At 46.3% G+C, this 21,852-nt stretch overlaps 2 protein-coding genes across 3 annotated transcripts; both read right to left on the bottom strand.

The window, feature by feature from the left end:
* Window positions 1–1,723: 1,723 nt before the first annotated feature.
* BUB3 (BUB3 mitotic checkpoint protein) lies at window positions 1,724–13,227 on the bottom strand. Of its 2 annotated transcripts, none has more exons than XM_031597348.2 (9): window positions 13,163–13,227; window positions 12,845–12,939; window positions 10,919–11,113; window positions 10,008–10,077; window positions 9,030–9,181; window positions 6,131–6,289; window positions 4,571–4,748; window positions 3,999–4,215; window positions 1,724–2,046 (listed from the first exon to the last, which is right to left on the bottom strand). In XM_031597348.2, exons 2-9 carry the CDS (start codon window positions 12,851–12,853, stop codon window positions 2,037–2,039), a joined length of 990 nt encoding a protein of 329 aa, XP_031453208.1. In that variant the 5' UTR covers window positions 12,854–12,939; window positions 13,163–13,227; the 3' UTR covers window positions 1,724–2,036. The 2 variants fall into 2 exon arrangements, with proteins under 2 accessions (XP_031453208.1, XP_031453209.1); XM_031597349.2 differs by having other exon boundaries at window positions 13,140–13,163.
* An 837-nt stretch (window positions 13,228–14,064) lies between these two features.
* On the bottom strand, window positions 14,065–16,010 carry HMX2 (H6 family homeobox 2). The gene is made up of 2 exons (XM_031597260.2): window positions 15,734–16,010; window positions 14,065–14,837 (listed from the first exon to the last, which is right to left on the bottom strand). Exons 1-2 carry the CDS (start codon window positions 16,008–16,010, stop codon window positions 14,293–14,295), a joined length of 822 nt encoding a protein of 273 aa, XP_031453120.1. The 3' UTR covers window positions 14,065–14,292.
* Between the last annotated feature and the right edge of the window lie 5,842 nt (window positions 16,011–21,852).

Below are 21,852 nucleotides of genomic sequence, written 5' to 3'. Positions count from 1 at the left end.
ACACATCACATCTGAGATGCAGCAGAGCTACAGAGCTCTACGTAGTAGCCATACACTAATTATTGTCCACTACTTCAAGATAAAGTATGCTTACCAGCAGAGTTCTGTAACACTCAGGGCACAGGTGCCACTTGGCTCCTAATCCCAGAGTTATGAGGCTCTTGTGAGAGCCAAGCCATGATATTTTTTCCTGCAAGCAGTCAACAGTGATTGATGGCTCTATTAGAATGACAGCAATGACTCCATGTCTTTCTACAGAGCCCTCTGCCCTACAAAAAGCAACGACTTCAGGAGCATTTCTAGAACTCAACTCCTCTAAGAGTTCGCATACCCTCTCTGTTCAGCTGCTTGCCGTGTAGATCTCTAAAGGTTTGTACCAGGACTTCTCTGCATTGTGAGCCTTTGCCTTGACCTGTGTTTCTAGAAGACAGCTTAAAAAGAAGATTCACCTCATGCACACTAAACACAACTGTATATTCATACCTAACAGAAACAGCTGTATCACTGACCAACCCATGTTTCTCCTCTCTGCAGTTACTCCAGGTTGCCGTGCTGGCTTCTACAGGCTGCATCTACATAAAATACCAATACACCACAGAAATTTATTAACCATTTATAACCCAAAATATAATTAAGCCCAGTCTCTCTCTCTCTCCTATGTTTTTTGACCACCTTTGTTTGCTTTGTAAGCATGCAGATCTTAGTACATCACTACTCAAACTTTGGCTCTTTCTTCATATTTACCATCAGAAAACTGCATATGTTACACATCTGTGGTATTAGCCAAACCATTTTCAATGCCCCTCATTCCTCTCCTGTCTTCCCCTACTTCCTCCACCTGTTCTTTCACTTAGCTTCCCACACTTAACACTTACACCTCTGTACGTTCCCAATCTATGCTCTCTTCATTTCACAAATCTCTCTTTTCCACATATAACCTCTCTTTTCATTATTCTCAGCCTGTTCTACCATCCTCATTTTGGGTCTCTTTTCCTCAACGTCAGTGTTGTACTTATAAGTAACAAAAAAAAAAAAATCTATGGGCTCAATCCTATATTCTGCAACGTAACACTCTCTTGGTTGAGAAGAAATTGAAGAAGAGATACTGCCTACGTTTGCTCTGCAAAGATGCATGTATTTATACTTGCACACATACACACATCGTGCTCTGGAACACTTAACAGTTTGGGCAGACCTAATAACAAAGTCTGTTGTCTCAACATTCAGCCACCTCCCAGACTAGGGACTCTGTTCTTAGAAGCCTTCAGTTCCCATATTTAGGTTCCAGTCCCAAACTATCACCCACTTCCTCTCAAAAAGCCAATAAAAATATTTTTTAAAATATTTTCCTTTTTAGAAAATGAAGTGTTACCACTTCCTAAACTGACAGCAGATGATCAACTTCTGCCCAATGTTCTGTAGCCATTAACCCTCAAAAAAAAAGCCACCATCTCTACCTGATAACAGCTCAAGCTTGTTAGCTTCCCACACAGTCCAGCTTTCTCTCCATTTCCACCTTCTCTGGAATGATTTGTTACCATTTCTGTTGTTGGCAAGTTTGTCTTCTTAAAGGTAATACAGTACTCCCACTGACTGGACAGGCATTGATATCTCAGAACAGAAGCAGGAAATACAGCATGAATCCAACCACTGGAACTCATGAATTTGGGTAGGTTAAAACTTTGGTCTTAATGTATGCTTCAAAAAAGATTGTTACACAAAATATTTTCAAAAATCTAAGGATATTTATTGAACATTTCTGAGACCATTTCATAATGAACAATACTACAAAATTGTTGCAAGTTTATAAAGATATACAGAAAGTTACCTACAGGAGGGTTGAGCAATAGTGCTAATGAGACCATATGTAAGCAGAAAAGTAACAGTGGATTAAGACATAAGACAATATACAAAGAAATAGTTCTTAGGTAAAATAACATCTAAACACAGGCTGTTCTTCCCATTTCTATTACTTCATCTTAGTCTTGTTAGGAACAAGTGGGCAACTCTTGTAGACCTCCACTGATATCTCTTCTCTAAGTAGACCTGAAATAAACAAACTGCATTTCAGCAAGCACTTTTTACAGTAATCATAAACAGGTCAAACACTCGATATTTTAAAGTGCAGAAACATGTAGACAGACCACATTCACTTGTACCAATACAATACATAATAATTCAGTAATCAAAAGCCTGATGCTAAGTTTATATCACACAGCTCCATTTAAGGATGCCATGCAGAAATGCACAAAGATCACTACGAAAACATAGAAGAGTAGCTTCAGTAGCTTCAGCAGCGAGCAATTTATTTTTAGACTACAACAGAGATGACTCACACTACTGCAACACTGAAATATATGCATCATTCTTAGTGCACTAAGGTTGGCACAAGCAACTTATAAACGTCAGGAAAGCATATAAACCTTGTTAATGTTTTCAGAAATTCATTTAAAGATAGAAACAGGTCCAAAAAGATGCCTGTCTAAATGCATTGCAATTACGTTACAATTATTTTCCAAATACACAGATATGTTCTGTCTTTTCTCAGCTCATTACTGACTCAAACAATTTGCCCTTCTGGGATCAATTGTTTGCTAATAAATAATTGTTTACAGTCACAAAATGATATTAAGGAGTATTCTTATTAGTTTTCCTTCTACAGCCTAATAAGATTCAAAACTAGCTGATTCCCAAGAGTCTAACCTTAACCTTGCTGTGTTTAACAGCCCAGGAAATGATGAACCATCTGTTTCAGAAAATAATGGAGGGCCAAGAGGAAATATTGTTTAATTGTAGATTAACCTCCTCATACGGCAGAATGAAGCATCTACAGAATTAGCAATCATAACTAGCAAGGAACAAGAATAACTGAAAGCAGCTCTTGCAATTACAAAACCAACAGCAGCAAGTAGTCTTTTATCACCTCTTTTTTTTTTTTCTTTAATTCCTCCCAAACATATGTAACAAGCACAACCTCATTCTTAATATAACTGAAGAAAAATCAGCTTTGGACTTTTATAAATGAGGAAGCCACAGAAATAAATACTGAAATAGTTACTTCTTCCTTTTCCCATGAGTAACAAGATTGTTTTAAAACAATCATCTCCAAATAAGAGATGATGCATTTATTGCTTTGTAACTTCCACCTCACATCTCCACTGTGAAGAAATGGCAGCTGCAAAGCAATGTACAAGTCACTTAAGGGAAGGAAAGAATGGTGTTGTTTTAAAAATAAAGAATTTGGATCACTTATTTGCATAGCTACCCGTGATGCTAAATATCCGATTGTCTCAGTTAAAGTTTGAGTAATAAAGGAAAAAAAAACAGTGACAAACCACAAGGACTTGAAAATAAAAACTACTCCTGTGCTGGCATAATGAAGAGCTGTGCAATTCTGCACCACAGTGGCAATTTTTTTTAATGTAACATTCATGCCAAAACAAGCTTGACAGAAATCTTTCACCCCATAAATCAGTTTGCCCCATTTTGACAGCAACAGTGACAGAAAAGTGCATTATCAGAGGGCTGCGAACTCCAACACACAGCAACTGAGAAAGCCAGCCCTGCATTTTACACACCCATTCCCTTCTGTACCAGCTGGGTGCACAGAGAGCGTGTACAGATTTCATTAATTCCAAGTTCTAAATATCCAAACACGGTGACATTTACTGAAATGAATTATTCTTCAATTCCTCACTTAATTCTTGAAGCAATGAGCTAGCAATAACTCCACAGCTTCATATAATAGCACCTATTCAAAAAGGATAAGAGTTTGACATTCTTCTCCTGCTAAACAACTGGGCACAATTTTATCCATCAGACGTCTATCAACCTACGGATATTGAAAGCTTGGGCGAACAAGATAAAATCAAAACCAACCCTACTGTCAAGCTGCACTATCTACTGGCATCAATAATGCTATTCATGAATTTAGGAAAATTAATAAAATCTTGGGATGAATGCTCAGAAAGGCTCAAACACAGGCGATGCATACTCACTTAGGTTTTGTTTCTGCATCTGTCACTTGGCGAATATAGATACCATCTTCAGGATGTTCAATGTCATCCATTTCATACATATATGAAGAAGCTATTGCAAGGGTGGTTCCATCGTTGCTGAAGGCAAGTGATGCTATGCTTGTGGGATACCGATGGAACTGACACAGCCGCTTTTTGTTGAATGGATCCCAGATATTTACAAACCCATCGGAACCTCCTGAAAAATAGTTTTTTGAGATCGTCCACAAGTTATACTTGGGTGAATGGTAATAGATACAGTGAAGTAGAAAGGACAGATTAAAGACAGTGTGGCTATGTGGAATGAGTTTGTCAGACAAAACACAGAATTATACAGAGGTGCACTATTCACTGAAAGCACACGGAGTATTTCCTGATGTCTGATAAGAGAATTAACTCCTGCTGCAGCCAATAATTTAAAAACCGTGCTCAGAGCAAGAAATACTATGTAAAAGACTTTAAAATGAAGGACATACAAAATAAAGGCAGACCTGTTCAAATCACAAACTATAGAAAACGATGCAAGTGTCAAGAAAAATGAATGTTTACTCTACCTGTAGCAAACGTGTTGTGGACATTATGGAAAGAAATAGCATTAACTGGATAAATCTGCTCAATGTTATTCTCTTTCAAACGATGACACTTGAATGCATATTTCTTCTTCTGTATTTCAGGACTCGGATCCAAATACTCCACTGCAACACGACCTTCAATGGAACTTAAAACATAACCCTAGCAACGAAATGGGAGACAGGCATTTTAGAAGTTTGTAAGTGGAAAAAAAGACTGCCATACAACTTACTTTTTACCCCTTTAAATTAAAATAAATGTAAACAGCCTTAGGTTGTGCACAAGCACAAGTCGTTACCACTGATCTATGGCATCAGCAGTAAAATCTGCCTTTAAGAAGCAACTCAGATAAAGCTTTCCAAAAGATTTTCATTGCACCATAAGTTCAAGCTAACAGTGAGGCTTTTAATTATCTTTGTGAGAGGAAATTCAAGTTGATTTGGAGGAAAAAAAAAGCCATTACACCTCCCAGCATTTGAACACTTATTCCCCAAGGCTTGTATGTTGCAAATACTCACAGGATTATTTTGTTTCATTAGTCAGTTTACTAGCAAGTAAACCCATCAAGTTGAAACAGTATTTTCAGCAGCATTGATTATAAGGGGTGTCCACTTACCCAGTTCATTACAGCCCTGACTTACAGCAACTTGAGATGCTTTTATTGTACCTTCCCAGTTAAGCCCATCATAGAGCATTTCAAAAGAGGATTATAATGATCTCTAGCTATATCGAGGTTCTTCAAAATCCAGAATATAATCAGGAAGATCAATTTGTTTTACTACAACTAGAACTGAAAGTGGAAAAAAGCAGTTATGCCACTTCAAGAATGAGCGAGGTTTCTCAGCGTCTGCACCACCTCCACGCACACTGAAAAACTGTCTTCCAAATCCGTTCTTGCTTTTGCCAGCAAAAGCTATTGTTGCTTTGCTTTAAAATGAGCCAGAAATACCACAGACACACTATGTTAACCTACATGGAACAGCTCTGTGATCATCTGAATGGTACCATTTGCTCAAGGCAATGAACCATCGGTTCTTCAGTGAGTGACACAGTCAAGACTGCAGAAAATTTAAAACACCCCACAGTTTACATTCTTACAGTTTTAATCCTGCCCCTTTTCACTGCCTGTGAAACCCTGAGGAATCCAGGGTTACAATGCATAAAAGCCTGCTGGGAAACCATCAAGTCTGTCTTCATCTTTTCTACTGCTGCTTCACAGAGATTTTTACTTATTTATTACTGTATTATGATGCTGATATGCAAGGAGATGATTTGTAAATTAAAAAAAAAGGAGACAAAAAGAAAAAGTGAAAACAATGTGCTGATGAGTCAGTGGCAAAAGCTCCAAAGCTATGCTGTTCATTAAAAGAGTTAACCTGGAACAAGGAGTCGACATCATTTACTTTCTCCAAAGATGGTCCTCAAATTTCATAATCCAGAAATATTTTAAAATGAGAGAAAGATGCAGAAAGCTTGAAGTACGAGCTGCTATTTTTCCTACAGAAGATTCACCAGAAATACAATCGTTGAGATTGTTCCCATACCTGTTTGTTTGGAAATGCTCTGATACAGCGGGTCTGGTATTTCAGGCTCGATTCCCTTCGCTGCTGAACGTAACCCATGTTGCGTAAATCCCACACCAGCACCCTGCGACCTGCAGTGCCCACAATCAGCCTATCTCCAGACACAGACAGTGTGTACACCTTCCAAAAAGAAGTACAGGTTTTAAACACGTATTAATCTGGACGTTTGTTGCACAGAATAAAGTGTCAGCAGCCTGCAACAAGTGATATCTGTAACTAAGACCGCAGTCCCAGATTTCTCTTCTGCTTTGATCTGTAACTCAGATTTGGGATAAACAATAGGAGCATCCAGTTGGTTACTGACCAAAAACTAATATAACATCTTCTACCTAGCACACACCTTAAAACTAAGCCCAAGGCAGCATCAGAAAACATAAAGCTAACTTACAAAAACCAACAGTAACCAAATGATTTGAGTACAAATATGCACTTGTAAAATCCTAAATATCAAGAACGTTCATTGTATTGCCAGTCTGGAGAGAACCTTCCCCCTGGAGTTTTCCTTCCTCAGTATTAATTCACATTCTAAATGATACACATGTACAGGAAAAAAGATGCATAATTCAAAAGGGAAATAAATATTATTCAAGTTTTCCTCAAAAATTATTTCAAGCATTAAATTCATTGATAGGTCAAGGTGAGAAGGAAATACGAACAAAGCAACAGAGGAAGAGGGCACAGATTTGATCTTCGCTTGGCATGCACAGCTCGCATCACCCACTGTGCAGGCATCATTGCACAGCTCAGTCTCACAAAGCCACTGCGTGTTTTGTTTCTTCTCTGCCTAGCAGCAACACTTGTTCTCTTTTTAAAAAGAAATCTTCAAGTTGCGTTTCATGTTAATGAAGGGAAATACAGTGCTAATAATTCATTAAAAACAGTAATTTGAATACTACAGTAAAACTAATTGAAAAAGCCTACAGCTTGGAATTTTAGCTCTGCTCCCAAAACTTGCTCAGAAGTTCTACTTTTCGTTTCTTACAATTCTCACACAAATATAAGGGTATCGATCATTCTGTGTCCAACTTCTACTTGAGATGGAGTTAACCTGGGCCTAAAGGAGAACATCTGCTTAGTCAAAAGCTCTGTCCTACCAAATGAATTACCAGCTGTAGCTACGCAAGCAAGATGGAATCCAACTATCTCCAGCTGCTCTGTCACTGAGCTGATACAGCTACTGAATATACTTCAAAAGAGGAATGACAAGTGTAAGAGAGCTGGTACCCTGCCAGAAGGACTCTATTTACTTTGGACAAGTGCTTGTACTCGAGCACATAGTTTCCCTTTCTGCTTCTCTGATAAAGTTTGTAAACAGCACAGCTGTTTGGATCTAATAAGACTACTGAAATAGTAGACAAACTCGTCTCATCAACTTCTTTTGGCAAAACTCTAGTCTTCCAAAAAGTAATTATATAAAATACAAAGCTATCAACTACCTCACAGCTCCACATATACAAAACCCTTTGTCTGTTTAACCAACCTACATTCGCTAGGCATGCATTTCTGCTTTAAACAAAACACCATTATTCAATTTCCCTCTCAAGACTGATGACTTATTAAATGCTCACATGAGATCTGATGATCCCAATGCTAATTCCCATTTACATACAAGTGGGAGAAGACTTAAAGCTAAACTGACCCGAAAGCGTTGCAACATCATATGTTTGTGCACATGTAGAAACAAAGGCATAAGAGCATTAAATACCTTAAATCTTCTTTACAAACTGATGTCACACCTGTATAGTGAGTATTCTTTCTGCACCACACAATCATAAATCAAACGAAACCATTGTCATGCAGTTGAGTAGGTGTACGCATTTATCAAAGGCAGTATTAAAAAAAATGACATAATGAACCTTGCTGAACCAATAAGCAGCTTGATTCACTGTCTGTCCATTATATGATATCCTGTCAGCAATTTATCATAGTTCTTTACATGCTACATACAACTATAAATCAACACTAGAAATAATGCAATTACTTCATTCTGAACAAAAGCCTTGTCAGAAGGAGGTTCTGCTATACTGTGACAAAAGTAATAGCTATTTAGCTGCAATGGGGAATGCAGTGATGGTTTCTATGACTCGACCGTACACTGTGACAGAGCTAAGTGACGTTTTTTAAAGAGTGTAGGCAAAAAATATTCACATGCAAAACTTGGTCTTCTAAAATTCGTTCCAATGATTCCACTCTAAGTAGCATAAAGATAAGCAAACCATGTAACATATTAGGAAAAACTCAAGAAATTACATTTCAATTTAGTTATCTCAATCTCAGCACAGAGGGTTTTGGTCAGTTTAGACATTCTTCTAATCCTAGGTGTTACTACAAAACAAGCAATTCTGTTCGACCTTTCTACAAAAGTCAAAAAGAAATATTAGTTCAGGCAATGAAAATTGGCCTCTTACTCTATTTCTAGGCACGTTTCAAAGCAATCAGACCTTACAAATGCCAGGATCTAAAAACCTTAGTGCCTAGGGAAATCACTAACAGCACGTATTAAAACAATTAGGCCAAAAATTAGCAAAGTAAACCACGGATTATCAGTGACCAACTCAATTTTACATGCTGTTTTTGTTGGGACTTCCCTCCTCAAACTTGATTTAAACTGGACAATTTTTTGCCATCACTACTGCTAAGAATTAAGTTAAGCTCCTATTGCTGACAGCGTAGACCCTTAACCTAAATTCATAACATATTCTGATTACTATTTTAGAACACAACATTTATGTCTTAAAAAGCATAAGAAGTCACCTTTTGAAGTCACCACAATCATACAGGATGAGCTCTCCAACTACATGTACAACTCCCTGGCTGTATTATTTAACATGTTACCTGGGATCTCAGATCCACTACATACCTTTTCTGGCTGAGAGAAGGTTCCTGCATTGCAAGGTGTTCTTGGATCCCACAGTTTAACTGTTTGATCCCAGCTGCCAGTCACCATGACATTCACTTCTGGGCAATACTCAACACATCTGATAGGTGCATCATGGCCACCAACAAGGTTTTCTGGAAGGAAGTAAAACCAAATGTAACTGTATGGGCTTCACGAACAGTCAGAGTGTGGTGAATGAACTTCAAAACACATGTTATGGTCATACATACACACTGTAACACACAGTATAAGGTGCAAAAGTCTGACAAAGCAAAAGTTTTCTGCGCATTTTGCTATATCTGTGAAAGACCATTTTAAATATGTCCAGATTACAAGCCTTCAGAAAACAGCATGCTCGGTTTTAGAGCAGCTCAGCTAATTTCCCTCTATGAGACAAAGTAGCTCACAGCACAGAGCAATTCTCAACAGAAATGAAACCCAAGATGCCTTAACAAGCACGTACCAGACTTCCTAGCAGAGTGCCAAGCCCTGCTCTGCTGCTAGGTGGTACTTCTCAGGGCCACCAGTTTTTCTGCCAGACAAAGACATTCATGACATAAAGTTTAAACCATCAGCAAGATGGGTATGTAACTTCTTCATTCCCTTTTCACCTTAAAATTAGGTAAGGAAAAAAAATACATGTGCAAAACACATCAGTTAATACCTGTCACCAGAAATGCTTAAACTTTCAGTTTAGCAGCAATGGATCCAGCCCTTCTGCTAGAAGTGTTCTGGCACAATCTTTAATTAGACAGTAAGAAATACTGCCTTGTTCAGTGCCCTGGACAATCAGAAAGGGCTACATGACTCCTGGGTGCCAATGGTGGTAACTTAAACAAGCTACTGCTTAAAGCAAATACTCCCCACCTGAAAAACAGGAAAAATTCTATTCCTATATCTAAACCTGAAGCTCAGGCTGGGTGTTTCAAAGAGATCACTCTAAGAATTCAGTGTGCTTACCTTGGTCCGTGTTTAAATCATGCATTTTCAACTGCTGATCTAACCCTCCACTCCAGGCATGGGTAGGGTCCTATAAAGGAAAAAACATCCCCTCATGACATGCATAAATGTACAGCAAGGAGTGAAACTTCAGTCTCCCAGGCACAAAAAGAGACCTACTTTTAAGAGATTGGGGAAAACTGGAAACCATGTGAGAATCTGTGTTTTAAACCACAATCTAAATCGCAGGTAGAAAATGCACAATTAAAGATTAAATTGATCCTTAAAGCATTCATTCAGTAACTTATCAAGTTCAGACACTGCAGGAAGTCACAATACAGTGCAAAAAAAAAAACAAAAACAGTTACTTGCAACAATATATTTTGTATATTACACATGATAAGCAAAATAATAAGCAAAAAAAAAAGTCAATTAAAAAAATCTTTCAGAAGAACATTTCAAATCTAATGCATTAAAAAGCTAGAAGTATTTGGTAAATGGTTCATGTGGAACAATGTCGTCTTTCAAAAACAACCCAAGTAAGAGAAGGTTAAAAATATAATAATTGGCTGTGGATATTCAGTGTGAATGATTTCTGGGTATATGCTCCTCTCTGACACAAACATGCAAAGAATTGACCATATCATTGGGAAAAAAAAAACACAACAGTATAAACCAGCTGAACTTATTCTTGTCTGCCACTTCTGCCAGAAGTAAACTATGCATTTGCCTGCATCCTTTACAAAAAACATGGATTTAGGACAAGAAAGAGGCTTGTGTGAAGAACAATAAGCAAAAGTACAATGTTCTTTGACACCTGCATTTCAGGTAGGAACTATGCCTTTAATTTCAGGGTCTGACAATTTCTCACGTACTTTGTGCACCATAAGCCCATAAAATACAATTGAAAAACAAACCTCACACACACTTACATAAAAAGCACAGTCAAGGACAGCTCCTGAATGCTGATATTTGAGTCTCATGCTGTTGGCAGGAACATCATAGAGACGGACAGTGGTGTCCCAGGATGAAACAAGCAGAAATTGAGATGTGTTTGGACTGAACTTTACCGATGAAATCCCATCATCTGGAGTTTGATTGAGTTTGAACTCGTTTGATCCTGTCATCTGACAACAGAGCACAGATGTCGGTTTAGTCACAACAGGAAAATAAACCCAGCGAGTTAGCTGGCTAACTGACACATCTTAAGGCTCATTTAAAGGAAACCCAGAAAGCTTGCTAGTCTTCACACAGAGCGTGGAACACAGAGAACTGACAAACACGCTGAAGATGCTTATCGCAGTCCAAGACCTTAAATGTTTCCACACAGAGAACTTTTAATTTCAATATCAAACACAGAAATACAGCATGGAATAATTATCATAAACTTTTTGTTCTGTTTATCTCTAAGCTTATATATACAATATTGTTATGTACTTTCCCCTCATTACACTGTCGATATGGTTTCTAGGAGTATTTAAGTTACTCTGAGACTGAAGACTTTACTTTAAAAAATGGGGGTAGAAAGGAATCCAAGGAAAAACTCCAGCAAAAAGCATTCCTGATTCAGTGCAACTGTGCTGGACTTCCAAGAACTACAACTGCATGATTACTCCAACAGTTACCAGCACTAGTTGGTATACATAAAAAAATAAGTAAACAAAAGCTGAGGCTACAGGCAAATTTCAGCTGGAAAGACAATGAAAAGCTTAAAAATGCTCTGAATGAAGAAACTCTTCATTATAAGTACAGCAAAAAAGCCCCAAAATCTTTTAAAATGCTTTCTAGGCATTAACAGCACATTTCTTTTTTGAGAAAAGGCTTACTAAGTGTATTGGCTCTGACTTTTTGTATTGTTACCACATCTGAACTCGTGTACAAACGCTGAGGAGAGATCAGACCTTTGGGACCAAAATCCAAGACAGAACACAAAGGTGAAATATGACAAAAATTAGCTGCACTGCATGATTCCAGAGCTGTGTTTGTCAGTAACTGAACCATCACCAAGCTATAGAACAATGTAAGCACTGCACATTCTTACACTGGAAAAAAGTCTGAAGTGGAAGCTCTCAGAAGGATGCCTTTACATAAAACCCACCAAAACAAAAACTGTACCACTACGAGCACTCAAAGTGGAAGTGAAAATATAATCACTTTTAAGAATAGAAAATAGAAGTTACACTCTTAATCCCTTTTTCCTTGCCCAGAAGATGGATATGCTTGAGAATTCATCACATACAAAACAACAACACTTCTAACAAAGGATTCTGCAGCAGGTTCGCTACACCTTAAACAGTGAAACATATCTCAGTGAGGATTTCAGATGGATGTGCAAAGACAACAAAGCAAGGAATGGAGAACCAAAAGGATCTAAGCAGACACAGTAAGAGCCATGGCCATTCAGCAGGCACTTATTGGAGGCAAATGAGACAAGAGCTACAAACCACCCCAAAAAAACTAGCAAGCAGAGCTCCAGGAAGAGCAGAGACTTGGAAGGAACTCCTGAAGTTTTTTAACCCAGAAATAAGTATACATACATATGCACGAGGGCATGTGTGTGTGTGTATCTCCTACACAGGTTAACAGACAGAAAATAAAAAAAGAGCACTGTACATTTCTTGAAATAAAGCTAGACTGCCAGAAAACAGTGACTGTTGTGGTCACCACAGAGCCCTGACACAGTTATGAAGCACCACACATAATAATCTGCGGAGAAGACATCCCAGCAAAGGCAGAACCACGACACCAACTTCAGCGCAGGGTTCCTTTGCAATTCGACCACCCCGAGAGCTCGCTGTACAACGCAGACACAAAACCAGCGCTTTTGCAGCCCCCAGGACCCCGGCACACAGCACTACCGTTTTCATAGTACACGGCTTCTTTCCTCTCTCGAGGCCACACCACGGAGAACTGTTCTTCACAGTGGAGGAAGGCAGCCGGCTCGCGGACAGTCCTGTGTGGGCGGGAAGCACAGCGTGAGGGCGAGGCCTGCAGGCGGCGGTTGATGCGAGGCCGCTCGCAGGCCGCAGCCGTCCCTCAGCGCGGCCCCGAGCCGGGAGCGAGTCCAGAGACTCCACCGCTATCCCCACACCCTCCTCCCAACCCTCAAAGCCCCGCTTCCAACCCGACCCAACCCGAACAGAGCGACCTCACCCCACCAGCCAGCGCGGCCTCACCTCACCGCCTCACAGAGCGTAACGGCCGTCCGCTCCGCGCATGCGCAGTGTGCGCAGCTCCGCCCGCCGCTTGGCACCGCTCTCCCATTGGTCAGTTCAAAGCGGCGTGGCGGCGCGGTGCATGCTGGGAGTTGTAGTAGGCCCGCAACGCTGCGCGGGCTGGCGGCGGCTGCGGAACGCGGGGCCGGCGGAGATCGGCCCCGAATGTCCGTCGATGGAATGGAAGTCGCGGACGAGGAGACGGAGCCGTGAGGGTGGGAGCTGAGCACGGCCCGCCGACAGCAAATATTTGCAAATACACGCGGTGTTTCCAAATATTTCCGACATTTGCCCATATTTACAATATTTCCCGATATTTCTCTCTATTTCCAACGCCCACAAACGTTTCCGTTATCAACAGAAATGTCCAACACCTGGAATGTTTCCAAATGTAACCGACAGTTCCAAACGTTTCCAATTATTTCCAGTATTTCCAGCAATTCTCACATCATTCCCAGCATTTCCAGCCCGCGCTGGGATTGCCACGCACCCCATCCATAGGGCAGCACCCGTTCCTCATCCATTCCCAACACGCTGCCTCTCCCTTCATCTTATTTAATCCTTTCTGCATCTTTTAATCGTTTTTTTCCCCTTTTCCCGTGCTCGCACCCCGCCCCTCCCCCCCCGTGCCCGTCCCACAGCACGAAGCCCACCCCGGACCCACTTCCCAGCCATGCAAACACGCGGTGGTGGTGGCAAATTTACAAACGAGGCTTAAAACGTTTTATTTCCTTTAAAAATATGTACAGATCTGAAATAGCGCTTCTTCTTTTTTTTTTTTTTTTTTTTTTTCTTTTTTTTTCTTTTTTTAATTAATTTTCTTTTCAAGTGGCAGAATAACGCTGGGCGGGGGGAGGGGGAACCCCGACCTCATCCCTCCCATCCCCATCAGTTCCCAACCTTTCCGGCCTGCCCCTGGAAGCGGCCCCGAGCCAAAGTCGGAGCCGAATCCCCGGACCCGATGCCTCGGAGCCGGAGCGGAACCCCCAGAACCGAATCTCGAAGTCTCGGGCCCGAAGTCCCGCAGGAGGTCCCGGAGCCGAAGCCCGGAGACGCGGCCGCTCCCAGCCCCGACGGGGCGGGCGGGGCTCTCAGTACTCGATCTTATTGTAGAGGTTGTAGAGCGGTAAGGCCGAGAGGTTGCTGCCGGGGTAGTAGAGAGGAGCGGGGAAGGCGATGGAACGCGGCACCGGCACCCGCAGGAGGGAATTGTCTCTGAACACCAGCGGCATCCCCACCAGAGTCTGAGCCGAGGCGTGGGCCATGTTGGCCGCCTCCAGCTCTGCCGAGAGCTGCCGCTTCCACTTGTTGCGACGGTTCTGAAACCACGTCTTCACCTGGGTCTCGGTGAGCTGCAGGCTGGAGGCCAGGCAGGCCCGTTCCGAGCTGCTCAGGTAGCGTTTCATGTCGAAGGTGGATTCCAGCTGGTACACCTGGCTGCGGCTGAACACCGTGCGCGTCTTCTTTTTAGCGGCCCCGGCCTGCCGGTCCCCGCCGTCGCGTTGTCTGTCCCCGTAAGAGGGCGAGGAGGGTCCCAGAGGCTTCTCCTTGTCCTCCTTAAAGTCCTGCGGGGAGGCCGAGAGGAATGGGGGCCGTTCCGCTCCGCCCGCAGCCGCTCCGCTGCCCTTGGTGCTGCCTGCAACACAGCCACAGCGCGGGTCGCACCGGCAGCCACCGACGGGGCGGCCCCGACGGCTCCGGGGAGCCGGGAGAGGAAGAAACGCGGCAGGAAACGGCAGCGAGGATGGGAGAAACTTCTGTTATGTGTGGGTGTGCATCAGAGGTTGGTGTGTGATGGAGAGAGGGCTGGATGGTCGACTGGATAGATGGAGGGATGGACAGGTGGATGGAGAGGGGTGGAAAAATGGATGGACAAGGTGAATGGATAGATGGATGGGCAGAAGGACAAATAGATGGACAAAATGGATAGCACCCGAGGAACAGCATGAAGCTTCTTTGGGAAGGGCCAGGTTGGCTGTTAGGGAAAGGGTTTTGCCCTAATGTGCACAGAACAGCCCCCTAAGGCTCCTACGGCCCCAACCCCTCTCAGACACAGGGATTGGGTTTTGGAAAGTCCTGCTTGGAGCAGGGAGTTGGACACGATGATCCTTAAGGGTCCCTTCCATCTCGGGATTTTCCCTGATTCTGTGATTTTATGATGATTCTGTGATATGTCACAGCAAAGGCACCTGAGCACCAGGCTCAATGCTGCTTTCCTGCCCGACACGAGCCGGCGCATTTTGCTTTACAACACCGCATTTCACGCGCCGTTTCATCAGAACTAATGCTAAAAATAAACATCTTTCTCTCCCTCAGCGGAGCGTTGTAAAGAAGCAGAAGATAAGGGAACGTTCGTTATCACTCCAAACTCGCCCCTTCGCCAGGGCGAGAACGAACCCTGCTGAGGTGGGCAAAGGAAAGAAAAGCCAAAGCCGCCCCGTTTTTCCAGCAGATCCATCCCCCCTCCAGCCATGACCGCCTCACACCCGGCAGCCCCGCGGTGCGGCCGCGCCGTCGGGCAGCGCTACTCACCGAGACGGGCGAAGCCGAGGGGCTGCTGCTTACGGCACGGCTCGGCGGGGCCGTGGGCTTCGGGGCAGAAGCAGCCGCGGTGTTTCCAGCTCTCGTTCGGTTCCTCTTCGTCCGAGGAAAGGGAGAGGTTCCGACCTCGGGGGGCCCACGGGGCCGCCTTAGGGCCCGCTTCCCGGGGGCCGTCGGCGCTGCCGCTGCCCAGGATGGACTGAATGGTGAAGGTGGAGCCGGGAACAGCGGGCGGGCAGCACTTGCTCTGCTCTTCCTTGCTGCTCATCCTGGGTTCATAAGAAAGCAGAGGGGGAAAGCTCTCGCTTTAGAGGAGCTGAAGGGTGCGGGGACGGGGGGGGGAGGGAGCCGGGTTGCCGGGGGGTTTGTTTTGGGGGTGCTTTCGGCGTGCCGCTGCCGGTTCTCCCCGCGCCTGCCCAGGCGGACTGCATGCTCCTTCCCTCGCGTCCCTATTGATCTGCGGGCGGCGGGCGGCGGGGCTTCATTTGCATGGAGGTGGCCTTCGCCGCGCCAATCACGGCGGCGGCGGCGGAAAGTTTGGGTAGCGGCGGGGTCCGGGCGTTGGGAGAGGGTTGGGGGGGTCCCGGGAGGCGGCGGGGCCGGGGGTATCCCGAGGGCTGTGGGGCTGCCCTTACCCCACGGCTGCGCTGCCTCCGCCTCGGGGGGCGGCGTGGACGTGGGGTCGTGATGGACGGGAAGTGTTGGGGGAACGCGTCTTGGTGGGGGGGTTGAGGGAGGAAGGAGGGGAGGGTTTACCCTTTTGTTTATGGGAGAAATGGGGGAAAAAAATAAATAAATCGATGTTACGGTTTGATGCCGAGCTGGGAAAAAAATCTTCCTGCGATGAATAGGAACCGGTAACGAACGCTTCAGGGAAAGGAAATGCTATTTCCTATCGGGGAGGCCCGGCCGAGGCCGAGCCCCGACGGCTGCCCGGGGCGGGGCCGTGCTGGGATGGGGCCCTTCGGCTCCCCCGTTCCTCACCCTTCCCCCCTTCTCCGACCCCGGACCCCTCTGCAGACACATATCCCAAAAATCAAATCAGGGAAAGCAAAGAATGGGATGGAAATATACAAATCAATAGAGACAAATGTCAAGACGTTTTAAAATGACATTTTCATTAACTCCGAGTCACCATATTATGGCTGGTATATTGAATAAAGTACTTATAATATAATTAGGCATAGCGAGATGACGACTGTTACCCAGACCAGCGGCATAATCTTTAACTACTTAACTACTTGATAGACTCATTAATGGACTAATTGATTAGGAAAAGTGTTCCAGCTCCTCCTCTCCCTGTGAGGGGCAGGTGCTGTCCTGTTTTACCACATTAACCTTTTCAGTGCTTTTCAACGGGGTCGCGACACATTACAAATGGTCAGCTTTAATCATGATGTCAGCTCATTAACCCGGAAAGACCCCTCACTGAAATACAATTTAAGAAATCGTCCTTCATCCCGCTTTGCCTCCCCGGCCCCGCGCACAGCCGGGTCCCGGTTCTGCCGTCGGGGAAAGCGAAGGACGGCACCCGGGGGCTGCCCGAATTCCAAGCCGGTATAGAGAGAGGCAGGGAATGGCGCTGGGGCCGCCCCGACGGCAACCGACGTGACAACGCTGTGCCGCCTGCGGGGGGGTTGCGGATGGGCCGGGGTTGGGGGGGGGGATGCTGGGCAGGGAGAGGGGAGAGGAGGGTGGAATTCATGGGGAGTGGGGGATTTAGAGGATTTGGGGGAGAGAAGGGAAGGAAAAGGGAAGAGAAAAGGGAATGGAGAAGGGAGAAGGGAGAAGGGAGAAGGGAGAAGGGAGAAGGGAGAAGGGAGAAGGGAGAAGGGGGAAAGGGGAAAGGGGAAGAAATAAGGGGGAAGGGAAAAGGGGGAAGGGGAAGGGGGAAGGGGGAAAGGAGAAGAGGGAAAGGGGAAGGGAAAGGGGAAGGGGGAAAGGGAAGAGGAAGGGGGAATAGAAGGGAGATGGGAAAGGGAAGGGGAAGAGGGAAGGGAAGGGGAAGGGGAAGGGGAAGGGGAAGGGGAAGGGAAGGGAAGGGAAAGGGGAAGGGAAGGGAAGGGGGAAGGGGAAAGGAAGGGGGAAGGGAAGGGGAAAGGGGAAGGGAAGGGGGAAGGGAAGGGGGAAGGGAAGGGAAGGGAAGGGAAGGGAAGGGAAGGGAAGGGAAGGGAAGGGAAGGGAAGGGAAGGGAAGGGAAGGGAAGGGAAGGGAAGGGAAGGGAAGGGAAGGGAAGGGAAGGGAAGGGAAGGGAAGGGAAGGGAAGGGAAGGGAAGGGAAGGGAAGGGAAGGGAAGGGAAGGGAAGGGAAGGGAAGGGAAGGGAAGGGAAGGGGGAAGGGGAAGGGAAGGGGGAAGGGGAAGGGAAGGGGGAAGGGGAAGGGAAGGGGGAAGGGAAGGGGGAAGGGAAGGGGGAAGGGAAGGGGGAAGGGAAGGGGGAAGGGAAGGGGGAAGGGAAGGGGGAAGGGAAGGGGGAAGGGAAGGGGGAAGGGAAGGGGGAAGGGAAGGGGGAAGGGAAGGGGGAAGGGAAGGGGGAAGGGAAGGGGGAAGGGAAGGGGGAAGGGAAGGGGGAAGGGAAGGGGGAAGGGAAGGGGGAAGGGAAGGGGGAAGGGAAGGGGGAAGGGAAGGGGGAAGGGAAGGGGGAAGGGAAGGGGGAAGGGAAGGGGGAAGGGAAGGGGGAAGGGAAGGGGGAAGGGAAGGGGGAAGGGAAGGGGGAAGGGAAGGGGGAAGGGAAGGGGGAAGGGAAGGGGGAAGGGAAGGGGGAAGGGAAGGGGGAAGGGAAGGGGGAAGGGAAGGGGGAAGGGAAGGGGGAAGGGAAGGGGGAAGGGAAGGGGGAAGGGAAGGGGGAAGGGAAGGGAAGGGAAGGGAAGGGAAGGGAAGGGAAGGGAAGGGAAGGGAAGGGAAGGGAAGGGAAGGGAAGGGAAGGGAAGGGAAGGGAAGGGAAGGGAAGGGAAGGGAAGGGAAGGGAAGGGAAGGGAAGGGAAGGGAAGGACCAGCATCCTGCATGCCGAACCAAACCAGACCAAACCAAACCGAACCAAACCAAACCAAACAGGGCCGAGCCAATACGAGCCGGGCCGCGCTCCGACGTCGCTCCCAAGGGGAAATGAATCATCAGCCCCGACGCCCATCAGCACCCGACGGAACGCACGCTCCCGGGGCAGCCCGACCCAAGCCGCCTCCCGCCGCCCCCCGACGGATGGGGCCTCCCCCCCCACCTGCCCCCCGCCCGCGCCGTCGGGGCAAATGTGATCAACCGGCACGGCGAGATCAACTTTGAAAGACAGAGCGAACGCTTAAAGTTTAGATCTCCAGATTATTACAATGCTCGGTATTAAAGTGGCCCTGAGCAAGCTTTCAAAAGGAGCCTAATAAAAATTGATCTGCCCTGCTTCTGCAGCGCTTGGAAAATAGGCTCGTAGAGCGGCCGTAATATCGGGAGAAGGCTCCCTCCGAAATGACAGATGAAGTCATAAACAAGTTTGATCTCGGAATCAAGCTTCGATAAATATTAAACACGGTCCCCTTTCCACGTGTGGATTATGATATATGGCGCGTCCAAACTTTAAAATAAGGAAATACCAGAGAAAATGATCTCGATAAATTTTCTAAGTATAAACGTTGATTATGTTTCGATTTTCATTCAAGAGCCTCTGCCGCTCGTTTTTTGGCGCAAATGACATCTCGCAATGGGCTTTTGGGGAAAGGGCTCCTGTTTGAGAAAGAGAGCCCTAGAGGTGTACAATTTATGTAATCTGCGGCTGGAAAATGAATTGTGTAATTTATTGGAAAACAGAAAGTCGCGAAGATTGGATCAGCATAGCCTATCCGAGGGCCCCTATCCATCAAGTTCCAATTAACAACCTAACCAGAGAGCTTTAATGTGTTTCCAATCTAGTGGCCTGATAGACTCATCAATTCCTCGGGGAGAAATTAAGAAAATCGACCGCCCCTTGGCGTTGTAGTGTCATTCCTTTCTGCAACTATATGTCAAATTAAAAACACAATTAAAATTTAAACTGTTTCAATCAGAGGGTGCCCTGCAACCTATGTTTCACTTAATAGAACTTTGATGAAAATCTGATGGTTCCACTCCATCATGAAAGCGAATAGAGCCGAGGAGTGCGAGAGATCCTTTCTATTTATTGAAAACGCGGGGCCCGACGGGCTCCAGGTGAGCGCACGGCGAGGATCGGGGCTCTGCCCGGCGTTGCGGGCACACGGACGGGGCGGGCAGAGCGGAACGGACGGGGACGGAGCGCTGCCTGTTCCCGTGCCCCCACCTGGGAACGTTGGAACGGGATGGGGAGGTGGTGCGCGGGGCAGGGCTGCACACCTTCCCCATCGATACCCACGCGAATCCCTCAGCAGGGCTCAACGCGGGGATGCGGCCCCTCGAAGCTGCCCTGCGTCGCTCCTTCCCCACTTTTCCTTATGTAAGAGTTCTTTTGCCGCACGCTTTTCAAACGTTTCCAACCCCCGAAGCTCTCTCTGGGGCCCTGACTGAGCTCCGGGGATCCCTCGGAGGTACGAGAGAGGCACAAGGTCACCAACAGCACCCAAAGAGCGCAGGAACAATAGATTCATTGGAAACGATATTTTACAGACGTGCCGCGATCAATAGGGACCGCAGCATTACGCCGTGCCAATCTGTTAATGCTCCTAATGGTCTCCTCGTCCCGTTTGCGCGCTACGCGGAGTCGATGGAGCAAAGCGATTATTACAGAGATACTCTCGGCGTTTTTGGGGAGGGAGGGAGGGAGGGGAAAAAAAGAAAAAAAAAGAAAAAAAAGAAAATTATCCCCAACCCCACGCGTTTATTGTGCTGTCGGGCCGCGGGATTTTCCCACGGAGCGGAAAGAAACGCATCTGCGCAGCGCATGCAGCGGAATTCGGAAACCTTCGGAGGAAGGAGGAGGGGAAAAAAAAAGGGGGGGGGGGAGAAAAGGCAAAAAACGCCGTTACCGATTACCGACCTCCCGGAGGTGCTCCGAAGAAGCGGAGCGCCGCCCCGCCCGGTCCTTGCGCAGCCCGCGGGAGGCAAAAGTCGTCTGATCCCCAAAATGCGGCTGTCGGGAAGTTTATATCCCCCCCCGCGCTGTTTGCAGTACACAGCCAGCCGCTATTTACTACCAAATAAAAGAAATACATGGGTGTTTGTAGCGCAAACACGGCTCCGCTCGGCGCGGAGCTCTCGGTGCGGACAAAGGCGCAGAACTGCGGAGCGGAGCGCGGCCGCTGCGGCGCAGAGAATGGAGGAGAAGTTCGGTGGCACCGCACCGACACCCCCCCACACACACATACACACGTCTTCCCCCATTCCCCCGCCTTGTTCGGTCTCCCAAAGGTGGTTTTTTTTCACCCTCCCTCCCCTCCCCCGAAGGGTTTCTCGCAGCCGTCGGTGCGCCCGAAGGGAGAGGTGACAGAGCTCCACGGATGGGTGCGGGGACACCTGGGGAGGTGTGGGTGTCTGCGGGAAGGAGCGGCCCCAAAAGGGCTCTGCCAAAGGAAAAAGTGTCCCGGCTGCAAAGCTTTCCCGACTCTGTCGCTGCTCTCAGCCCCGCAGCGATATTTCCCTTCGCCCCACAGCCCATCCACTGCTGTCGGAGGGGGAGAGAGGGGTGGAAAAGCTGAGCTCACGCTTTTTTCCGCTTTATATTTACTTTTCTTTGCCTTCATTCTTTTTTTCTTTTTCTTGTAGATTTTCGTTTCCCTCTCTCCCATTCTTTCCCTTTTATTCCCTTTCTATTTGCTTTTCTTTTCCTTCTCTTCCTTTCCTTTTGTATCTTCTTTTCCTTCCCTCCCTTTCCTGCTGTATTTTCTTTTCTTTTCCTTCAACCCTTTTCCCTTCATATTTTCTTCTCTTTTTTCTTTCCTTTTCCTTTCCCCTCCCCATCTTTGTTTTCCCCTCCTCTCCCCCCCCGCCCCCTAAGAACCACAGCCCGACCCCAGCGGAGCTCACAATGCGGAGTAGCCGCTCTCGCACCCCCCTCACTCGGGGATGGCCGGGGCAGTCCGGAGTCGTTCGCTGCTCCCCGACCACAAATAAGCGACAGCTTTCCCCCGCCGCTCGATAACATCGCTCTATCGCGTATAAAATGGAAAAAGATGT

The sequence above is a fragment of the Phasianus colchicus genome, chromosome 8, assembly GCF_987193195.1.
Source record: "Phasianus colchicus chromosome 8, bPhaCol1.hap1.1, whole genome shotgun sequence".
NCBI lineage: Eukaryota > Metazoa > Chordata > Aves > Galliformes > Phasianidae > Phasianus > Phasianus colchicus.
Note: the sequence above shows the minus strand (reverse complement) of the source record. Positions and strands in the feature narration are given on the sequence as shown.